General features: G+C 40.5%; 2 protein-coding genes across 7 annotated transcripts in view; both read right to left on the bottom strand.

Moving 5' to 3' along the window:
- Positions 1-17,323, bottom strand: part of Bbs7 (Bardet-Biedl syndrome 7) — a 30,797-nt gene extending 13,474 nt beyond the window's left edge. Inside the window, exons 1-11 of the mRNA XM_090356631.1 lie at positions 17,165-17,323; positions 15,894-15,959; positions 14,463-14,525; positions 12,458-12,633; positions 9,613-9,799; positions 6,740-6,812; positions 5,933-6,049; positions 4,965-5,095; positions 2,668-2,752; positions 939-1,041; positions 311-503 (exon numbers count right to left, since the gene is read on the bottom strand). Of these exons, the coding sequence (XP_090212757.1) occupies positions 311-503; positions 939-1,041; positions 2,668-2,752; positions 4,965-5,095; positions 5,933-6,049; positions 6,740-6,812; positions 9,613-9,799; positions 12,458-12,633; positions 14,463-14,525; positions 15,894-15,959; positions 17,165-17,200 (1,230 nt within the window). The 5' untranslated portion in view covers positions 17,201-17,323. The remainder of the gene's footprint in view (positions 1-310; positions 504-938; positions 1,042-2,667; positions 2,753-4,964; positions 5,096-5,932; positions 6,050-6,739; positions 6,813-9,612; positions 9,800-12,457; positions 12,634-14,462; positions 14,526-15,893; positions 15,960-17,164) is intronic.
- Positions 17,324-19,991: 2,668 nt separating this feature from the next.
- The window catches only part of Trpc3 (transient receptor potential cation channel subfamily C member 3), a 62,080-nt gene continuing 60,000 nt past the window's right edge, over positions 19,992-22,071 (bottom strand). For 4 of the 6 annotated variants that reach the window (XM_090356624.1, XM_090356625.1, XM_090356626.1 and 1 more), the window contains one exon: positions 19,992-20,786. In XM_090356624.1, coding sequence (XP_090212750.1) covers positions 20,644-20,786 — 143 coding nt within the window. In that variant the 3' untranslated portion in view covers positions 19,992-20,643. The remainder of the gene's footprint in view (positions 20,787-22,071) is intronic. The other 2 variants (XM_090356628.1, XM_090356629.1) reach the window with 1 other exon arrangement.

Genomic DNA, 22,071 nt, shown 5'->3' with positions numbered 1-22,071 from the left:
ACACACACACACACACACACAGAGAAAATTCTCCCAGAGGATAGTCAAAGGAGAAAATTCTTACTGTCCTTGTTTTGTCTCTTTGGGAAACTGAAGTTTACCTATCTTGTCTTTGGTTAAAAAGTATAGAAATTAATAAAAGGCAAAGAAAAGATTAAAATAATCTATTAGTAAACTAGTTGTCTTATAGAATATTAGATGCCATAATAATCACTTAAAATTACTCTTAAGTGTTTCATAATCCTAAGTGTACACTCCTAGTCTGCAAAGCATCCAGTAATGAAACTGAGAGATTGGTCACTCTGCTTACCTGAATCAAGACATTATCTATGGCAGTCTGCACCTCTAAGATGAGGCTGTAGCTGGCATCATCTTTGTTTAATGTAAACTTGTCATTTATACTAAATGAAGGTGCGGCTGATTTGGCTTTGCTTGACTGAGAAATCTGTTGATAGTTTTCTCTTTCCTGTAGGACCTTATACTGCAAATGTTCCAGCTCATTTCTGCAGGAAAAACCACACAATTTGTCACACACAAATACACATAAACATTGGAGAGCCTTAGAATATATATATATATATATATTCTATATATAGAGAGAATCGATATATTATATATATATATATATATATATATATATATTTGAGCTAAAATGGTAACATTTTTGTGCAAGTACTGGGGCTTGAACTCAGGACCTGGGCACTGTCCCTTAGCTTTTTCTAGTCAAGGATGGCAACTGACCACTTGGGCCACACCTCCAACATCCAGCTTTTTGGTGAGAAGCTGGAGATAAAAATCTTCCAGATTTTCCTGCCAGATTGGCTTTGAACTATAGTCCTCACAATTCTAAGTGTGAGCTCCTGACACCCAGCATTTAAGTATTAAAAACCATAACTACATACTTTGGTGAGATAAAAACAAAGGAAAAACGAAGTTACCGTAAAGAAGAAATTTTATTCTGCATTTCCTGGTTAATTTTTAATTCTTCTCCGGGCCCATTTTCCTTTTGAGTGGGCTCTGTAGTGAGACCTGTAATCCAGCCTGTGGAGATGAATTACACCATCAGTGCGCAGGAGATACATTAGATTGTTTAGCACACGTCCCAGTAAAAAAACATACTCTTTAGTGTAACACCAACTTAACACTGGGGCTTTTTCAAAAAACAAAACAAACCCCCTCCACAAGACTAGGAAAAAAATTAAATCACAAAGTATTTGAGCTCTCTGTGAAATTACTTTTTTCTTTTTTTACAGATTTCATTTCTTAGCAATTTTTGGTTTTAGGTAAGGAATAAATTTAGCATACTGCAGCAAGTTAAAAAAATAAGTGAAAAATAAGAACTGCTTTCAAAAATTACTTTCATATTTGAGCATATTGGCAAATACCTGTGGAAATATTAGCTGAGGCAGGAGGATGTTGAGTTCAAGGCTATCCTAGCTATATAAAGAATCCAGTCTAGCCTGAACTATACAGTGAAACTATATCTCAGGAAAAAAAAATGAAAAAGAAAGAAAACAGGAAAGAAAGATAGCCAGCCAAGTATTAGTGGTCTGAGCCTATCTGAGAGAAAAACATGTTTATTTGATCACTTGAAACATTAATTAGGCTGGGTATCATTGGCTTACACTGTAATCACAGCCATCAAGAGGACGAGATTCGGTGGCCTGAGGCTCAAGGCCAACGTGGGAAGAAACTCCATGAAATTCCACTTCCAATTAAGAAGCAAAATACTAAGCTGGAGAAATGGCTCAAGTAGTAGAGCATGAGGCTCTGAGTTCAAGCACTGATTATGTACATACACACAAAAAGTACTTTCATGGAACTTATAACTCTCATATAACTTCTGAGATAGAAAAAAATTACATCAAGAGCAAGCAGGTTTTTATAAGAAATGCACATACTTCAAAATATAAAATTTCAGTGAATACTTTTCTTTAAATCTAAGAGTATCATTTCATTTCAAAGGTACCATCTTAAAGTAGTGCTCAAACCAACAACTCTATTCCTCCCTTGAGTTTTTCAATGTAGATCATCGAACCCAGGTCTCACACATGCAAGACAAGACAAGCACACTACCACTTAGCTATACCTCCTAAGAAAGTCTAGAATGCCGTACATATTTTTTATTTTATTTTTATGAGTCCTGGGGCTTGAACTCAGGACCTGGGCACTGTCCTTGAGTTTTCTCAAGCCTAGCACTCTACCATTTAAGCCACAGCACCACTTCCAGGTTCTTCTGTGTACGTGGTACCAAGGAGTCAAACCCAGGTCTTCATGAATGCTAGGTGAGCACTCACTGCTAGGCCAAACTCCCAGCCCTGTTATACATATTGACCTAACATTTTACACGATCATAAAACTAATTTACCAAAGTTAGACTTTTATCTTCTATTTTGACTTTTATCTTCTTATTTTTAATTTTTTGCCAGTCCCGGGACTTGAACTCAAGGCCTAGACACCGTCCCTGAGCTTCTTTAGCAGTCTACCACTTAAGCCATAGTTTCACTTTTGACTTTTTTTTTTTTTTGAAAGTTATTGAAGAGTCTCAATTGCCTGCCTTCTTTCTTGCTGGCTTTGAACACTGCAAATCTTAAATGTTAGCCTCCTGAGCAGCTAGGATTACAGGCATGACCACAGGCATCTGGCTTTGATTATCTCTTACGTTACCTGAGTAGGTGGACACCACAATTTCATCATACCCATCTTTTCCTACACAGCCACCCTGGACGGAGGTGACACTTTCAGACAACATCTAAAATTAAGTCAAGAACAAGGACTTAGTTAATAACTAAAGTTCAAAGGTACGTTAAAGCAAGTCACAAAACTTGTCTGGTTAGCACATATTTATTGCATGTTTATTGTGTATAGACACTGAGATTAGACAGACAAAATCTTGAACAAATGAGAAAAGCTCTACTGTATTTAATCTTGGGAAAGAAGACTCCAGATGATTCTAGAATATTTTTGTTAGCACTCAGCTAACAATACAACTAGCTAAAGAAAAAAAAAATTTGCAGGAAACAGGTGTGTGTTTTTTTTTAATTGTGTAAGAAAACTCCCCACTGAAGTCTATTTTCTGAGTGCAGTAGACCCCATTTCTTGTATTTTTTTTCTTTCCCAAAAAATTTTTATTTATTTGTTATTTTTGTGCCAGTACTGGGGCTTGAACTCAGGGCCGGTAATCTCACTTGGCATTTTCCAGTTAATACTGTCATATGCTGGGCAGTGGTGAGGCAGGCCTGTGATTTGTGAAAATCCATGAAACTCTTATCTCCAATTAACCACCAGAAAATTGGAAGTGACACTGTGGCTCAGCATGATAGAGCACTAGCCTTGAGTAAAAGAACTCAGGGACAGTGCCCAGGTCATGAGTTCAAGCCACTGGACTGGAACAACCAAAAAAAAAAAAAAAAAGGATAAATGTTTGAGGAAATATGTTTACACTGATTTAAACATGACACAATATATACATTTATTAAAAATCTCATATGCTAGCCCATTGACATATGACTATTATGGCTTCATATATTAATTTTAAAAAACTAAATAGAAAATAGGGAAAAAAGAATGTATAAGAACACTTGTTTATGTAACTCTATACACTGGTATCAACAGACCTTAATTACATTTAGGTTTTTAGATCTAAAATGACATTTATCTACTATTTCTTCTGTTTCAGCAAGCCCTTGAAATGAAAACTGCTACTGAACCCTCCCTGCTTAAGGATATTCTGATACTGACCTCACCATATAAAGTTTATGCTTAAGCTCTTATTACTCTAGAACAATATCACATAAGATACTTAAATTCTTTTTCTTTTTCTTTTTTTTTTGCCAGTCCTGGGTTGAGCTCAGGGCCTGAGCACTGTCCTTGGACTTTCTCAAGGCTAGAGCTCTACCACTTGAGCCTTAGCACCACTTTCAGCTTTTTTTCTATGTATGTGATACGAAGGAATCAAACCTGGATCTTCATGCATGCTAGACAAGCACTTTACCACTAGGCCAAACTCTTGGCCCTTAAATTCTTATAATGTATGATTATGCATAAAAGAAACTAAGGCAAACTATTTAATCACAAGGAAATCTATAATACTTAAAAATATAAGAAAAAAAGTAACTTATGATCCAGCTTATGGACAACAATCTGTTATTCAAACATAAGAGCAGTGAAGAAAGATTATGATAACAATTATGATAACAATTCATTTACTTGGGGTTGATCTTAGGATCTCACTTGGCTTTTTTTGCTCAAGGTGGGTGCTCTACCACTTGAACCACACCTCCACTTCTGGCTTTTCTCTGATTAACTGGGGAGTAAGAGTTTCAAACTTTCCTGCCTGGAATGGCTTTCAGCCTCAATCCTCAGATCCCAGCCTTCTGGGCAGCTAGGATTATAGGCATGAGCCAGTAGTACCTGGCAGGATAGCAGTAGTGTAAACAAACAGAAAATTTTAATCTGGGTTGAGGGGCTGGTACTGAGGACTGAACTCAAGACCTATTTAAGCCATGTGTCCAGACCTTTTGAATTGGCCATTTTCAAGGTAGGGGTTTATGTCCCAGTTTAGCTAAGTGTTGATCCTTCTATTTGTGCTTCCCTGTGTATGTCTCTGAGGATGACAGATTCATGACACTTCACCCAGGAATTGTGCCTCCCTGAGAGCTGGGACAACTGGACCACACTAAAATGCCTACCTATTGATTGAGATAAGAGTCTCAAAAACTTCCTTTTGTCCAGTCCAATCCTATCTCTGCCTTCTAGGTAGCTAGGATTATAGATTTGAGCAACCAAACTTAGCAAAATTGTAATGTTCTTTTACTTAATAAAATCCAAGTCATCTGTCATCTCTATAATAATCTGACAAATACAACCTGCATCTGTTTCCCATGGCTGGGGATGGACCTGGGGCCCATACATGGAAGGGTATGTTCCTACCCTCCACACGAAGCTTGTTGAAATGAACCTACCTGATCAAATCGTGGAACAGGCTCATTTGTATTATCAAAACTGTATACTTCCACCATTCCATCATCTCGCCCAACAAGTAAATCTTTAACCCCATCACCCACGATGTCAAAGCTGTCGACACACAAAATACCTTAAAAAATTTTAAAAGATGTTAGTGATGAGTTATGAAAACAAAAAGCCTCTAAATAGCTACCATCAAGAATAAAACACTACTGAGATCTGAAGATCAAGGTTCAAAGCCAGCCCAGACAAAACAAAACCATGAGTCTCCTATCTCCAATTAATCACTAGAAAACTGGAAGTGGGGCTGTGGCTCAAGGGTAGGAAAGTAGCCTTGAGCTGAAGAGCTCAGGGGCAATACCCAGGCCCAGGGGTAGGGTGGTAGCCTTGAGCTGAAGAGCTCAGAGGTAGTGCCCAGACCAGAGTTCAAGCCCCATGACTCCCTCCCCACCCAAAAAAGGAATAAAACACTAAGAATGGAAAAAGTATGGAACAATCCAGCATGGAGGAAAACCTTCAGAATAGTTAAGTGCCCATCTTTTTCCATCCATATTCATCTATCCCCAAGGGGCTCTCAATGGTCCAACTGGCCCCAAGTTTATGTTTCCGTCCCTCACTCTACCCTCTGCACACAGCTACATACATAGAGACCATGTCATCTCCACGCCTGCAATTCACATTTCTTTCAAGAGGGGACATATTTTTTTTTTTTTTTTGCCAGTCCTGGAGCTTGAACTCAAGGTCTGGGCACTGTCCTTGGACACATTTTTCTCAAGGCTAGTGCTCTGCCATTTGAGCCATAGCACCACTTCCAGCTTTTTCTGAGTATGTGGTACCAAGGAATCGAACCCAGAGCTCTGTTCATGCTAGGCAAGCATTCCACCAACTAGATTACACTCCCAGCCTGGGACCATCTATTTTAATCAGTGAGACAGACTTCTGAGTGGGTGCAGTATCACAGGCATACCTCCCCTCTTCTTGTCATTCCGGATCTCCCACTTGTGTACTGGTTTGGAGGCTGTGATCTGAATGAGCCCCAGTTTGCCATCCAGTGTTCCAAATACAAGGTCTTCCCCAGAGTCACCTAGAGAGTTACAGCCAATGTATTAACACTATCTCTAAAGCTAAAACATTTTCACTACAAACTTCATTTTAATATTGTAAAAAGGCAATTTGGCATTGACCAAGATGCATTTGTACTCATAAATTAATATGTAGAATTGGAACTCCTTTGTTCAACTATTAAAAGATTAAAAAAAAAAAAAAAAGCTAGCATCTAGCTCAGGTCTGTAGTACCAGCCACTTAGAAGGCTGAGAGCTAAAGATCAGGGTTCAAAGCCATCCCAGGAAGAAAAGTTCAAGAGATTCTTATTTCCAATTAATCACCAAAAAGTCAGAAGTAGAGCTGTGAATCAAGTGGTAGAGTACCAGTCTTGAGCAAAAACTCTAAAGAACAGTGCCCAAGCCCTGAGTTCAAGCCCCAGTACCAGCACAAAATAAAAGTAAAACCTTATTAATTTGAGAGAACAATGAAATATTACCCAAATTTTATAACCACAGGAGATAAGACTATTTATTCCCAAACATTTAAAAGTGAAGAAACTAAAAATTAAAGTTCAGTAACTTATTGCGAGTTACTAACACATAATCAATAGACATATTTCTCAAGTCTAGTCCAAACATCTCAATTCCAGTACATATTCTTTTTATGATTTTCCATTTTCATCTAGTATATGTTATCAACAAATACTAAATCATACTAAATCCAGATTACCGCCATTTCCATTGTGCAACGCTAACACAGTAGGTGGGCCAGGGACCTCAATTTCATACATCACATTAGATCCCTGCAGGAGACCAAGAATGGAAAACATGAAACCAAATACAGATGTAAATACTGCATTCACAGATAACTTCAATATTTAAATACAGTACTCTTAATGATACTTACAGTAACATCACTTAAACAAAACTAACTCATAAATAACAACTTGGATTTGTTAGTACTTTTATGTATATTGGTGCTGATAATAGATACAAAATGTAAACATTAAGGAGAAATATATGTAAAACAGTCTCTCCGTTTCTAATACATTATTTGCTTGAAAATCTTCCATTGGTAAGTTTTCCTTTCAAAACTTTTCATGAATAAAGTACTTCTTTGGTCTGTTCTAGTGCTAGTTTGAGGGTTAAATTTATAGTACCCCCAAATATTTGAACTGCCCAAAGCTACTTCCTAAGTAAAAGTCTGTACTCTGGATAGTCCCCAAACTCACTATAATAGGCAAAATCATCTCCTATCAGTTATGTCCCTTTATTTTGCTACTTATATAAATCAATGAAAACACAACTTGCAAAAAGTAGAGGAAACAGAAAGTGAAGGGCTAACCTGAAATGAAAAAGCCAAACAAGAGCCCAGGGTCCTGAGTTCAAGAATTATAGGCAAATGAGCTTTTTAGTACACATAAAACAGGCTGGTCTGGTGCTAAAATCGCTAATGAACAGTGGACAATGGACAATTAATGCCTGCTGAAAGAAATTCATGAAAGAAAAATACAAGCTACCACATTGTGAAATGCAGAATTTTTCCTATGAAGATTTCTTCAAATATGTTTACAAGGCATTTGTTCTCCTCTAATATGTGTCTACTATTACATTGTACAGAATCTGTACTTACTCTTGGTGTGTAATATACCAAATCATTTTATATGATGATATCATAAGCTATTCTAATTTTTGAGAGAAACAAATAAGACTTTAGGTTGGCAATCTGTATACTTGCAGACAAAACAATAAGCTTTTTAAAAGGTATTTTTAATAAATGGTAAGAAATTTGGAGTGGAATGTGATGAAATTAAAATGTAGCCTTGGTATAACTATATTATTTTAAAGTATACTTAAAGTCAACATTATTTGAATAAAGATACACACACACACACACACACACACACACACACACGCATATAACGTAAAAAAGAGACAACCTCTGTAATAATAGATTTTCCCCATAACCAGATGCAGGGGAGGAAGTTGTTTTTTAATCAGAGTATTTATCTCTTCTTATAACAGACACCTACAATGCAACCACATCAATTTCTAATGCCACTCATGCTCCCTTAAAAGTCTACTCAGAGGGGCTGGGAGTTTGGCCTAGTGGTAGAGTGCATGCACGAAGACATGGGTTCGATTCCTTGGTACCACATACAGAGGGAAAAAAAAAGCCAGAAGTAGTGCTGTGGCTCAAGGTAGAACACTAGCCTTGAGGAAAGCCCAAGGACAGTGGTCAGGCCCTGAGCTCAAGCCCAGGACTGGCCAAAAAAAAAAAAGTCTACTCAGCCAGGTACTGGTGACTCATACTATAATCCTAGCTACTCAGAAGGCTGAGCTCTGAGGACTATGATTCAAAGGCAGCTTAGATAGAAAAATCCATGAGGACCTGACCTCCAATAAGCAACCAAAAAGCTGAAAGTGGAGGAAGGGCTCAAGTGGTATTGGGTCAGTCTTGACAGTAGAACTAAAGGCGAGTTCTCAGTGCTGACAGACACCTCCCACTATTCCCACCTTTTCAACTCAGGGAGTGACACTGTCTGTTGGCTTTTTCAATCAAGATTGGCACTTTACCACTTGAGTCATAGTTCTGCTTCTGGCTTTTGCTTGGTGCTTAACTGGAGATGAGAGTCTCACAGACCTTCTTGCCTGGGTTGGCTATGAACTGTGAACCTCAGATCTCAGCCTCCTGAGATCTGGGTTACAAGCATGAGCCACCAATGCCCAGCCACATAAATTACTTTAAGGTAAGTAATTTAAGGTAAATTACTTTAAGGGTGTTATACTGAAAGCCACTTTGGAGAAGACATAGCAGTAACTATTACCACTAATAACAATGATGTAAAGCAGCTGTTTTAGCCAAATCTGCTTCATAACAGCAAATATATAGATACCAAAATGACTTTTATTCATGTATGTATTCAACAAATACCAACTGTGTGCTTGCTCCATTCTACATAATGGAATACCACTGGATAACCTCAAATTATGTATCAACCTCTCCCCTCTCAACCCAAGTCCTTTCTCTAATTTGATTTTTGTTGTTGTTGTTGTTACTCTGGGTCTGGTTGTTGTCCCTGAGCTCTTTAGCTCAAGGCTACTGTCCTACCCCTTAAGTCATAGTACCACTTCCAGTTTTCTGGTGAAGATAAGAGTCTCACAGTCTTTAATGCCTGGGCTGGCTTTGAACTGCAATCCTTAGATTTCAGCCTCCTGAGTAGCTAGGATTAAAGGTGTGCACAAAGACCCAGTTCAATTCCTTACTACCGTACATAGAAAAGCCAGAAGGAGTGCTGTGGCTCAAGTGGTAGAGCACAAGCCTTCAGGAAAGCCCAAGAACAGTACTCAGAAGCCCTGAGTTCAAGCCCCAGGACTGAAAAAGAAAATTATTTTTCCTACACATCTTTTCTAAAAGCTTTCAAAGGATCTCAACATATTTGCTTCAAGTAAAAACTAATTTACCAAATAAAACTTAAATTTTCTTTCCAAACACTTTATGCATAAAGTGGCTATCTCCTAAAATAGTTTTGCTCAAGAATGCAATATTCAGATGTATTTACCTAAGTTATGAAAATCTGTAAAAATTCAAATTATAGCTACCTGTAAAACTCTGAGCACTCGGTCCTGGCAGGCCAAAACTGGTGTGATTCGAGGTACTTTGTCCACAGGAAGGCAGATAACATCATTGATTTTGTCTCCAGAAAGATAATAATGTTGGTCTTTGCAGTCACAATAATGATTGTAGATGTAACTTGCACTTAGGAAGAGGTCAGAGCCAGATATGTACCTGTTAACATTAAACAGTAATTTAAGATACACACAGACACACATTTTTTTGGTGCTGAAACAGGGACTTGAACTCAGCACTAGGCACTTGTCCCTTAGTGTTTTAGTCAATACTACTCAAGTGGTACTCTACCACTTGAGCCACACTTCTACTTCTGTTTTTGTTTTTTGTTTTTTTTGTAGCTAATTCATGATTTAAGTCTCATGAACTTTCTCCCTGGGCTAGTTTCAAACTTTGAAACTCAGATCTCAGTCTCCAAGCCAAGATTACAATTGTGAGCCACAAGTCCTGGCAATCACCCTATAATCAATTCTCACTTACCTTGCTTTTATGATATAATAGTTTGATCTCAGAAGATGAACTTGAGGATTTTAAGGCCACAGGCTTCTCAACACAAAGCTAAAAAAAAAAAAAGATGCTGGGTGTGGTGGCTCATGCCTGTAATTCTAGCTACTCAGGAGGCTGAAATCTGAGGATTGAGGTTCAAAGCCAGCACGGGCACTAGAGAACACACGTGAGACTCTTATCTCCAGTTAATCACAGAAAAATGGGATGTGGGGCTGCAGCTCAAGGGGTAGGCCAGTAGCCTTGAGCTGAAGAGCTCAGGGACATTGCCCAGGCCCAGAGTTCAAGTCCCATGACCCACACACACAAAAAAAAAAGCGAAAGAGAAAGATAACATCAGTTTAAGTATCTGAAGACAATGTTACAAAATAAACTTCTTTGAAATGAGTACTATGAGCCAAGTACTGTCGTAAGTGATTACATGTATTAGGTAGTTAATCCACATAGTCCTACAAACTAGCAAATACTACCCCTTTCCCAGTTGAATATGTGCCATCTGGCACATAACTAGTAAACAAGAGAGCAATTCAGATTGTCTTTGGTTTGAGGATGAATTTTCTTTCTTTCTTTTTTTTTTTTTTTTGGTGCCAGGACTGAGGCTTAAACTCAAGGCCCTGGCCTGGTGTTCTACTATTCAAACTACACTGGTACTTCTGGAGAACTTTTTGGTAGTTAACTGGAGACAAGTCTCACAGACTTTTCTGCCCACTGACTTTGAACTGTGGTTCTTCAATCTCAACCTCCTGAGTAGCTAGGTTTACACAGGTGAACCACCAATGCCTGGCTTTTTTTTTTTTTTTTTTTTTTTTTTTTTGAGCTCAGGGTCTGAGCACTGTCCTTGGGATTTCTCAAGCCTAGAGCTCTACCACTTGAGCCTCAGCACTACTTTGGGCTTTTTTTCTATGTATATGGTACCTGGGTCTTCATGCATGCTAGGCAAGCACTCTACCACTAGGCTAAACTCTCAGCTCCCTGGCTCTTAATTCTCATCTGTTTTGTCAAACCCAAAGTTTGAAAGCCCCCAAATCAGAGGAGAAATACTATGCATTATACACAATTGTTCAGGCCTGCTGTGCACCACACGGAGTTGTGCACATAGAATCAGTAGTTTCCAGATGCAGGGGTCCAGCTGCTTGTACAACTTGGCTGAATTAGATTTAAAGAAAGAACTTTCAAATACAAAACAAACACAAACCCTCTCAGTTATTCTGATTCCACAGGTATAAGTGGGGAAATGAATCATTTAAGCCTCCCAAGGTAAATTTTATGTATGTTTTAGGAAACCAGATTAGATGAATTTTAGATCCTTTCCTAGTCTCCCATTACTTAAATATAAAACGTGAATTGAAAATTTTCCCATTATCAGGAAGTCATGGAATTATTTTTAGGCTCCACACAATGGGAGGTACAGATAAGACAAACATGATTTGAGGCTGGCCTTGGCAAAACATGTGACAACCTTTTTGAAAGGTAACCAAATTAAAAATGGCTGGAGGCTCAGGTGGTAGAGTCCCTACTTAGTAACTGCGAGGCCCTGAGTCCAACAACCAAGTATGGCCCAAAGGAAAAGAGAGGGAAGGGAAATTAGTTTTCACTGAAGAGCCTTGTACCTGAAATTATAACATACTGGGCTGATCAGCCCTTTAACATAATGTCGCTGCCTCAAAATCACAACCATCAGAGATGGCCAAGGAAGAGGAGCCAGATATCTTCACTGAACCATGAATCATAACTGAATAAGGTAATCAAAACTAAATACACATTACAGTTGACAACAAGTAATTGTATACTAATTTAACAAAGAGGATTCTGAGTAGCCCTAACATAAATAATCAATGTCTAAGGGGATGATTACACATTGCATGTGTATATTGAAATGCCACTGTATCCCATAAATAGATCTGATCATTACCATCGCATTTATATATTCAAATTCTCTATACTTCCAAATACATGTACAATTGTTGTGAATTTTGAATGTAAAATGTTTTTAAAAATATATGCCAAAAACTGAGAGACAGTGAGGGAACAGGTGACAACGGTCCAAAAAGAAATGTACTCATTACCTAATTTATGTAACTGTAACCCCAGAGTACATCATCTCTATAACAATAAAAAATACAGTTTAAAAAGTAAAAAATTAATTATGTGTTTGTACTCCTTTATAAAGTCTGTATTGATTCTAGGCCAAATTTACTTTCTAAGAAATACCTTCAGTCAATTTTATTTTCCAATAAACCCATTTCATCAGATGTTCTCCTTCTATCTAACTCATAAATACATATATGAATATAATAACAGCGGTAAACGCACATGGCTTTAATGCTTTCAGTGAGGTTTGTTTCAAAAGAGAGGAACTGTTTTCCCCGCTTTGTAAAGCCTTTAATCTCAGATCCCGCAGCAATAAAAATTTTCTCCTGAGGTGTATTAAGAACCCCTCCTAGTTCCAGCCTTGCAATCTTCTGCCCTGGTAACGTCTTGAACACTGCCTGCAAAAATCAGCCAGGAAAAAAAAGGTAAATATTCAAGTTGTTTTACTTTTACAGTTAATAAAAAAAGCTATCATTTAAATGTACTAAATATTACAGTTCTACTTGTAAATAAGTCTGTTTAATGGATCTTCTGTTGTTGTTTTTGCTAATCTAAGCTCAAGAAAACTCATTTCCACATGCATTTTTATCACTGAAGTCTAAACTTTTGCAACCAAAATTTATTAAAAATTAGAATTTCAGGCCGCGAGTCTGGCCTAGTGGCAAGAGCTTGCCTAGCATGCATGAAGATCCAAGTTTGATTCTTTGGTACCACATACATAGAACAAAACTGGAAGTGGTGCTGTGGCTTTAGTGGTAGAGCTCTAGTCTTGAGAAAATCGAGGACAGTGCTTAGGCCCTGAGCTCAAGCCCCAGGACTGGCCAAAAAAAAAGTAGAATCTCACTGGTGCGGTGGCTCATGCCTGTGATCTCAGATGCTCAGGAGGAAGAGGTAGGGAGAGGGCAGTATGAGTCCAATATGGGCAAAAAGTTAGCAAGATCCCATCTCAACAAAATGATCACATGTCTAATTCCAGGTATGGGGTAGGAAGCATAGGTAGGAAGATCAGGATCTCAAGTTGGCACAGGCAAAAAGACCCTATTGGAAAAATAATCTAAAAGGGAACATGGCTGGAATATCTCAAGTAATAGGGCACTTGTCCAGCAAGCTCAAGGGCCTGTGTTCAAACCTCAGTACTGCCATGAATGAACAAATGAATGAATGAATTCAGATCCTCCAGGTCTACTAAATGAGAATACTCTGCATTTTAACAAAATTCCTCAAGATTCCTATATTTACTACAATTGGAGAGGCACGACTTGATATTATATTGTATTTTATTTTTCTTGGTATTAGATTGAACCTAGGCTTCAGCTTATGGATAAGTGCTCTAACCCTTGAGCTGGGCCCTCAGTTCAGTTCTTTTTTTCTTTACCAGTCCTGGGGCTTGAGCTCAGGGCCTGAGCACTGTCCTTGGACCTTCTCAAGGCCAGAGCTCTACCACTTGAGCCACAGTACCACTTCCAGCTTTTTTCTATATATGTGGTACCACGGAATCAAACCTGATTCTTTGTGAATGCTAGGCAAACACTCTACCACTAGGCCAAACTCCTGGCTCCAGCCATTAGTTCTTTTCTTTGTGTTTTGTTTCTGACAAAGGGTCACATTACATTTGCCTACGATGCCAGTAATCTTGAACTCAAGGTCCTCTGGCTGGCTCCTGCCAGAGTAGCTGGAGCTGGCATCACAGGTGTGCACCACATCATTCAGCGAGAAGCCTTGCAAGTCTAACTTGCAACTCTTTAGGGACAATGGACATGGATGCACACTTAAACTTTTTTGAAATAATCTCTCTTGAATTTTTGTTTATAAATCTTAGTAGTAAAGGGTTACAAATTTTATTGAAAATGGGAATATATCTTAACATCTTAATCATATCTGTGTGTGTTGGTAATGGGGCTAGAACTCAGGGCCTCACCTCCTTAGCTATTTTTGCTAAAGGCTGGTGCTCTATGTCTCAAGTCACATCTCCACTTCCAGCTTTTTGCTGGTTAATTGGACTTAAGCATCTCATGAACTTTTCTGCCCAAGTGGGGTTCAAACTATGATCCTCAGATCTCAGCATCCTAAGTAGTCAAGATTACATAGGCTTGTGCCACCTGTACTCAGCTCCATTTTGATTGCCTATACTTTAGGAAATTTTTGACCTACGAGTATCAAGTAACTTGTGCATTGGCCTCTTAGAAAATCATATTCACTCCCCAGTCCCTGCAAAAGCCACACTCACCCCTGCTTCTCCTTTTCTCATGCCAAAGCACAAGACTACTCCATCTTGATCTCCAACAACCACCTGGAACAGATTGATGAGAATATGAAATTACTACTACTACTATTACAAAAAATTCATTAATGTGGTTTTCAATTTCTCATTGCACAAGTGCTCAAGAAAGGACATTCAGGTTAAGCATTGTAACAAATAGGAAGAGAAGAGTCAGGATTACTTGGAAAACTTAAATACCTTTTCTATTTTCAGCTATGTATCTTGTAGAAGCTGTCTAACCTATTTTCTTCAAATATTTCAATTAAAACCACTTCACACAAATTAAATGCAGAAAACAGATACAAGAATTTGGGGAAAAAAATTTGTTTTTAGGGCCTCAGGGATGTCCTTGAGGTTTTTGTTTTGTTTTGTTTTTGTCCATCAAGGGGCTTGAACTCTGGGCCTAGCTCAAGGGCCCTATCCCTGGATACTTAGCACCACTTCTGGTGTTCTAGTGGTTAATTGGAGACAAGAGTCTCACTACTGCCTGGGCTGGCTTTGAACTGCGATCCTCAGATCTCAGCCTTCTGAATAGTTAGGATTACAGGAGTGAGCCACCACGCCCATCGTCCTTGAGTTATTTTTATCAGGACTCTTATCACCTGAGCCATAGCATCACTTCCAGCTTCTTGCTGATTAACTGGAAGTAAGAGTCTTATGGACTTTTTTGCCTTTAAACCACAATCCTCAGATCTTACCCTCCTGAGTAGCTAGAATTAATTACAAGCAGATTAATTGCACCAGCCACCAATGCTTGGCTATTCTGTTGTATTTTACATTTCTTTTTCCATATACACAATCTGGTACAAACAGTAGATTATTACCAGAAAAATGGAGCATTTTTTTTCCCTTTATCAGTGCTAGAGATTGAATACAGGCCCTGCCTTATATATGCTAGACCAGGGCTCTACCCATTGGGCTATATACCTAGCCCAAAGAGTATGACTTTAATAAGTTTGCTTATATTAAGTGTACATAATTTTAATGTTCAAGAAAATACTATCTGCAAATGTCAGTATTTCAACCTCTGTATTTCCATGCAAACACCAGTATTTTTTTTTGGGGGGGGGTTGTCAGTTGAGCTTGAATTCTGGGCCTGGGTGCTGTCCCCGAGTTCTTCAGCTCAAGGCTAGCACTCTACCACTTTGAGCCACAGTGCCACTTCCAGTTTTCTGATGATTGCTTGAAGATAACAGTTTCAGACTTTCCTGCCAGGCTGGCTTTGAAATGCAATCCTCAGATATCAGCCTCCTGAGTAGCTAGGATTTACAGGCGGGAGCCACCAGTGCCCAACAACATCAGCAGTTTTGAAAGATGAATTTACCAATAAATGAAGAATGGGAGCATCTCCTCTCTTAAAGCAAGAGAAGTGTGGAGAAACCAGGGTGCATATAGTACCTTTTGTGTAGCTCTATGTCTTGAGGCAGGAAGTAGCTTCATAGTCTTCTGAGAGGTCACTCCCACCTAAGGAAACAGTCAACCTAGTGAATGTTTTCTGATACATCAGGAATTCAAGTCATTAAAATGGACTAGTAGATCAGATCACATAAACTTTATTATATTATTTTACTGAAACAAGCAATATAATTATAATTATGAGAGTTGGGTGCCAGTGACATCAATCTGTTAATCCAAGTTACTCAAGAGGCTGAGATCTACTATCGCCATTCAAGGATAGCCCTGGCAGAAAAGACCCTGAGACGCTTATCTCCAATTAACCATTAAAATGCAGGAAGTGAAACTGTGGCTCAAGTGGTAGAGCAACAGCCTTGAGGGGAGAAAAAAAAAATCTCAGAGACAGCACCCAGGCCCTGGGTATGCTGGGGGTGGGCCACCGGTGAGAAGTCTGTGAGACTCTTATCTCCAATTAACCATCAGAAAACTGAAAGTAGCTCTGCAGGTCAAGTGGTACAGTGCCAGGGAGGAGGAGGAGGGAGAAAGAAAAAAGACGAAAGAAGAAGAAAGAAGAACAACCACCACCACCACCAAGTGTGTGGCATGGGACAGGAAAGAAAAAAAGAAGAATCAGAAAGAAAGAAGAAAGGAGGAGGAGGAGGAGGAGGAGGAGGAGGAGGAGGAGGAGGAGGAGGAGGAGGAGAAGAAAAGAAGAAGGAGAAGGAGACGGAGAAGAAGAAGAAGAAGAAGAAGAAGAAGAAGAAGAAGAAGAAGAAGAAGAAGAAGAAGAAGAAGAAGAAGAAGAGGAGGAGGAGGAGGAGGAGGAGGAGGAGGAGGAGGAGGAGGAGGAGACGGAGAAGAAGAAGAAGGAAGAAGAGGAGGAGGAGGAGGAGGAGGAGGAGGAGGAGGAGGAGGAGGAGGAGGAGGAAGGAAGAAAGAAGAAAGAAAAAAGAGGAGGAGGAACCACCACCTAGTGTGTGGCACGGGACAGAAGGGATAGGGTAGGAGGTGACCCCTGGGCAGGGACGGTCACAGGTGAGGGGTCCAGGTGGGATCCTGTCAGGATGGTCCAAGCGGCCTCAGGAGCACTTTGAGCACCTGCAGGAGCCAGCTCAGGCTGGGGAGGGGAGGGCAGGGGCGGGGCGGGGCGGATCTCCTGGCCAGGCCCCTCCAGGGCCAGCCCCGCAGGGGGCGCAGGTAGGCGGCGCTCGGCCCGCCCCTCACCGAGACGCCCTCAGGGAGTAGGAGCGGCTCGGCCCCGCCTTCGCGGTTACCTGTAAATAATCCGTTCGGTTTAAAGTGAGGTCCATCTTGGCCGCGCGGGCGGGCGGGTCGGTGGTCGGGTCCGAGGGGACTCGCTAGCCGCCCGCCGTGCTCCTAGGCCCTGCCGTGTCCACCCGCTGGTGGCCCGGCGCGAGTACACAGACCGGGTTCCCAGACAGCGGCGCCGGCGTGACGTCAGCACCCGCGCGCCGGCGGCCTCCGGACCGCGGAGGGGCCACGCCCCTTACTCCAAGGACCGCCCACTGACGGTCTGCTCCAATCAGAGGAAAGAAGAAGTGTGTGGGGGCGGGGAGAGCGGGTCTGGCGTTGCCACGGAGACCAGGGACGCCTGTGGCTCCCACCCCTGAGCTCCCTGGGGTTAATCCTGTCGTCTCCAGCCTGAGCTCTGCACCTGGGATAGAGCCGACCTGTTTCTGGAAAGGATTCCACACGTCTATTCTCCGGTTTTAGTCTCAGATGGCAAACTTTTCAAAACTTCACTGCTAAGAGCCGGACACTGGTGACTCACCCCTGTAATCCCAGCTACTCAGGAGGCTGGGATCTGAGGATCTCGGTTCAAAGCCAGCCAGGGCACTAAAGTCCATGAGACTCTTATCCCCAGTTAACCACCAGAAGACCGGAAGTGGTGCTGTGGCTTAAGAGGTAGGGCGGTAGCTGAAGAGCTCAGGGACAGCACCCAGGCCCAGAGTTCAAGTCCCACGACCAACAAGACAGAGAGGGATGGGGCAGGGAGGACAGAGTGTCAAGGCTGGCCTTGAACTTGCAATTTTCTTGCCTCAGCCTCCAAGGTACTGGGATTACAGTGAGTATGCTACCACACACAGCTTGTGCGTATTTTCTTTCATGTTCTCTTAATCTCACTTGTTCACCAATAATAGTAATAATAATTTTCTGTTCGCACTGTAGTACTAAAGATGTTTTGTTTTTCTTGCCTGGATGATGTCTCTGAGCTTTTTCACTCAAAGCTGGTGCTCTACCACTTATGCTAACGCTCCACTTTTGACTTTTTGGTGGTTACTTGGAAATAAGAGTCTCACAGACTTTCCTTTCCAAGCAGGTTTCAAACCACACTCCTCAGAACTCATACCCCATGATAAGATTATATGCGTGAGCCACCAGCACCTTGCTAAGATGTCTATCTTATATACACAGATAAAAGTATGTACAGGAGTATTTAATGATCTGAAGGCTGGGTGACTGACATTGTGATGTTGCAACGAAGTCAAAATATTCGTGAAAGCCACTGCTGAACTTGGAAACTGGCACAACTTTGATTAATTCTTCAAATAATGGGGAAAGTTCTTTTTTTTAGAGTGACACTCCTGTGTTGTCCTTCTATCTATGAAACTCATCCTCAGAGGCAAATGATTGAATCAAACCACCTAAGAGACATAGTAACAGATGTTTCTTTTGTTCCTTTGAAAGTCCAAAGACTTACTGACCCAGAGATATTTTTTAGATGATTTTGTGGTGCTAGAAAGCAAATCTAGAGAGCAAAGTCTTAGGTATGCCAGGCAAGTTCTCATTGAGACAGGGTAGGCAACACTAGTCTAAAACTTGCAAATCTACCTCTGCCTCCCAGATGCTAGAATTATAGACATGTGCTATACCATGACCCAGAGCTCTCTTCAACCTCCAAACGAGTGTTACTCCTGACAGCAATCCCTTATACTAATCCTCCGGTTACCTCTCTGTTATCACATGTCAACTTATGTGTTGGGGTAGACTTTGTAGAAGTCATATAGTGATCTCTTGAGTGAACCCTCTTGGGGGAAGAATGAGAAGCATGGGGACAAGTGACACAAAGATTCCATTTCAGCTTGAGTCTCATTTCAATTTAATTGTGTCAGGAGCTCTCCTAGGTTCAGAACTAAACAAAAAAGACAAGCCCACCTTAATCAGGAGCCATTTTCTCTGTCCTCAACCTACACAGACATTAATGGATTTTTGTTGTTGTTTTGTTTTGTTTTTGCCAGTCCTGGGCTTGGGCTCAGGGCCTGAGCACTATCCTTGACTTTCCTCCAGGCTAGCGCTCTGCCATTTGAGCCACAGCACCATTTCTAGCTACTTTTTTCTATGTATGTGGTACTGAGGAATCAAATGTGGGTCTTCGTGCATGCCAGGCAAGCACTCCACCACCAGGCCAAGTTCCAGGCCCCCCAGACACTAATGTTGGGAAGGCACCAGAGGCAAAAGGACTTCCTATGAACTGAGAGCAACTCACTGGCGAGGTGACCAGTTGGATAATTTAGGAGCAACTGGGAGATGGGTGCAGAACCCAGAGGAAAGGACAAGGGCTGGCCATGAATGCCAGTAGCAGTATCTGTACACTTGTCATAACCTCTTCTTTCTCTGTGAATACCTCAAAACCATGATGGAAAAATGAAATGTGAGATCTATACTGCAAGGCTGGGCTCAGTGGCTTACATCTGTAATCCCAACTGTACGCAAGGCTGAGATGTGGGGATCACAATTCCAAGCCATACCAGGCAGGGAAGTCCTTTAAATGATTATTTCCAATTACCAACAAAAAGTCAGAAGTGGAACTGTAGCTCAAGAGGTAGAGCGCTAGCCTTGAGTGAAAGGAAGTCAAGCCAGACTATGAGGCCCTAAACTCAAGCCCCAGTACTAGAATAACAACAAAAACGAGATGAACTATACACACACACGTATGTTTTAAACTGAACCCCTCCATACAACTATTTGAAAACAAAAAGAAAAAAAATGCCCCATTGACTAAATTTTCATTCTAGAACAATAACAGACTAAAGTCTAAAGTAGCAAATAAACCAATGTATATTGTAGAAAAGGCTTTAACATGTGGTTTTTGAGCAATTTTATGAAACAAATCAATATGTCCTTGTATTTTCTATCCAATCATTGTTGAATTTCTTACTTGGCCTTCAACGATTCTAAGAAGAAAAGTCATGCCTAAAATTCTAAGAAAAGCTCCCCATGTCAGAGTTGGGAAAACATTTCTTCAGTTTCTAGTAAACATAAAACAAAAACAAAATCACAAGCAAACAAACAAAAAAACACCCCCCACATCTTCAGCAGTTAGACAAGAGAAGATCTGCTACATAGCAATCATTTTTTATTTGTGTTTATGATTTATTGGCAGTTCAGTCCGGTTCCAACAACATTTATTGAGCACCTACTGTGTACCAGGCACTGTTCTAAATGCTGGAGATACAAAGATGAGAAAGACATGGTCCCTGTCATAACATCATAACATTAGGCTTTTAAATACAATGGTGGGTCTTTTGAAATGCTGAGACAGACAATGAAAATAGGTTTTCAAATGATAAAATTGTAAAACCATTAAGACCTAATTCTGAAAGATTCACAGAATGGAAGGTAATTAGTACTAAAAAATGTATACCATAGTTTTTTTTTCAAGTATCTCATTCTTAGAAATATTATTGCCCACATTTGTGCTGTAGTCATAGCCATAGCACAGTTTATGATGTCATTCACACCTGAGCATGCCAGGATTCAGTTTCTCGCTGAGTTTATGAATTAGAATGGCTAATTCCTCTGTGGCCTGGCTCTTGTCTTCCAAAAGTTCATATCGAAGGCTGGAGATGTCTTGCTTGATTTCTTTTAATTCACCTGGAGTAAATGGATAAAACATAACATATAATTGGTGAATCTGCCCTTTGGATTTAGAAAGGAACAAAGTTAAATTCCTACTACTTTAGTAACTATACTTCATATACTCTTGTAAGACAATTGTTTCCATTGTTTTCTTTCAAAACAATTGAAAATCAACTGTGTTCAGTGCTGGCAGCTCATGCCAATAGATCATGGTTCAAAACCAGCCTGGGAAGGCAAGTCTGTAAGACTTTTATCTCCAATTAAACAGCAAGGAGCTAGAAGTGGAGCTGTGGTTCAAGTTATTAAGGTCCATCCTTGAGTAAAAAAGCTCAGGGATTTTGCTGAGGCTCTGAGTTCAAGCTCTGCTACAAGCATACATATGCATGCATGCCTTTCTTACAGGAAGAGATTGGTTGTCACAGTCCGTTTTTAGTAAGGATATTAATGCTAATACTTTCCCAGCAATGGGGAAAGTAGTTTATTAAACTACATAGAATCATGCCTGTTTTCAAAAAAAATCCATTTTGTTGTAAAGAAACAAATATTAAACCTATTTACCCCTGGGCTTCGTGTGTGTGCATGCACTCATGCATACTGGTTCTTGGGGTTTACACTTGTGGTCTGGGAACTATCCGTAGCATGCACAGGCACCTGGTATTGATTTTTTTTTTTTGTCAGTCTTGGGGCTTGAATTCTGGGCCTGGGCACTGTTTCTCAGCTCTTCAGCTCAAGGATAGTGCTGTATCACTTGAGCCACAGTGCCACTTCCAGTTTTCTGGTGGTTAAATGGAGATAAGAGTCTCACAGACTTTTGAGTCCAGGCTGGCTTTGAACTGCCATCCTCAGATCTCATCCTCCTGAGTAGCTAGGATTATAGACATGAACCACTGGCGCCCAGCTGGATTTTTTTTTTTTTTTGGCCAATCCTGGGGCTTGAACTCAGGGCCTGAGCATTGTTCTTGGGCTTTCTCAAAGCTAGAGCTCTCTCATGTGAGCCACCTCACCACTTCCAGCTTTTTCTATGTGTGTGGTACCGAGGAATTGAACTTGGGCCTTCATGGATGCTAGGCAAGCACTTTACCACTATGCCAAACTCCCGGCCGTGGATTTTTTTTTTAAGTTACTTTTTGGTTACTGGTCCTAGAACTTGAACTCTGGGTCTGGGCACTGTCCTTGAGCTTTCTTTGTTCAAAGCTAGCACTCTACCACTTGCGTCATAGCTCTACTTCTCACTTCTTTTGCACAATTTATTGGATATAAGATTCTTGCAGATTTTCCTGCCTGGGCTAGTCTCACAGCA

The sequence above is a fragment of the Megascapheus bottae genome, chromosome 23, assembly GCF_031878675.1.
Source record: "Megascapheus bottae isolate mThoBot1 chromosome 23, mThoBot2.hap1, whole genome shotgun sequence".
NCBI classification, from domain to species: domain Eukaryota; kingdom Metazoa; phylum Chordata; class Mammalia; order Rodentia; family Geomyidae; genus Megascapheus; species Megascapheus bottae.
This window is presented reverse-complemented; position numbering and strand designations above follow the sequence as displayed.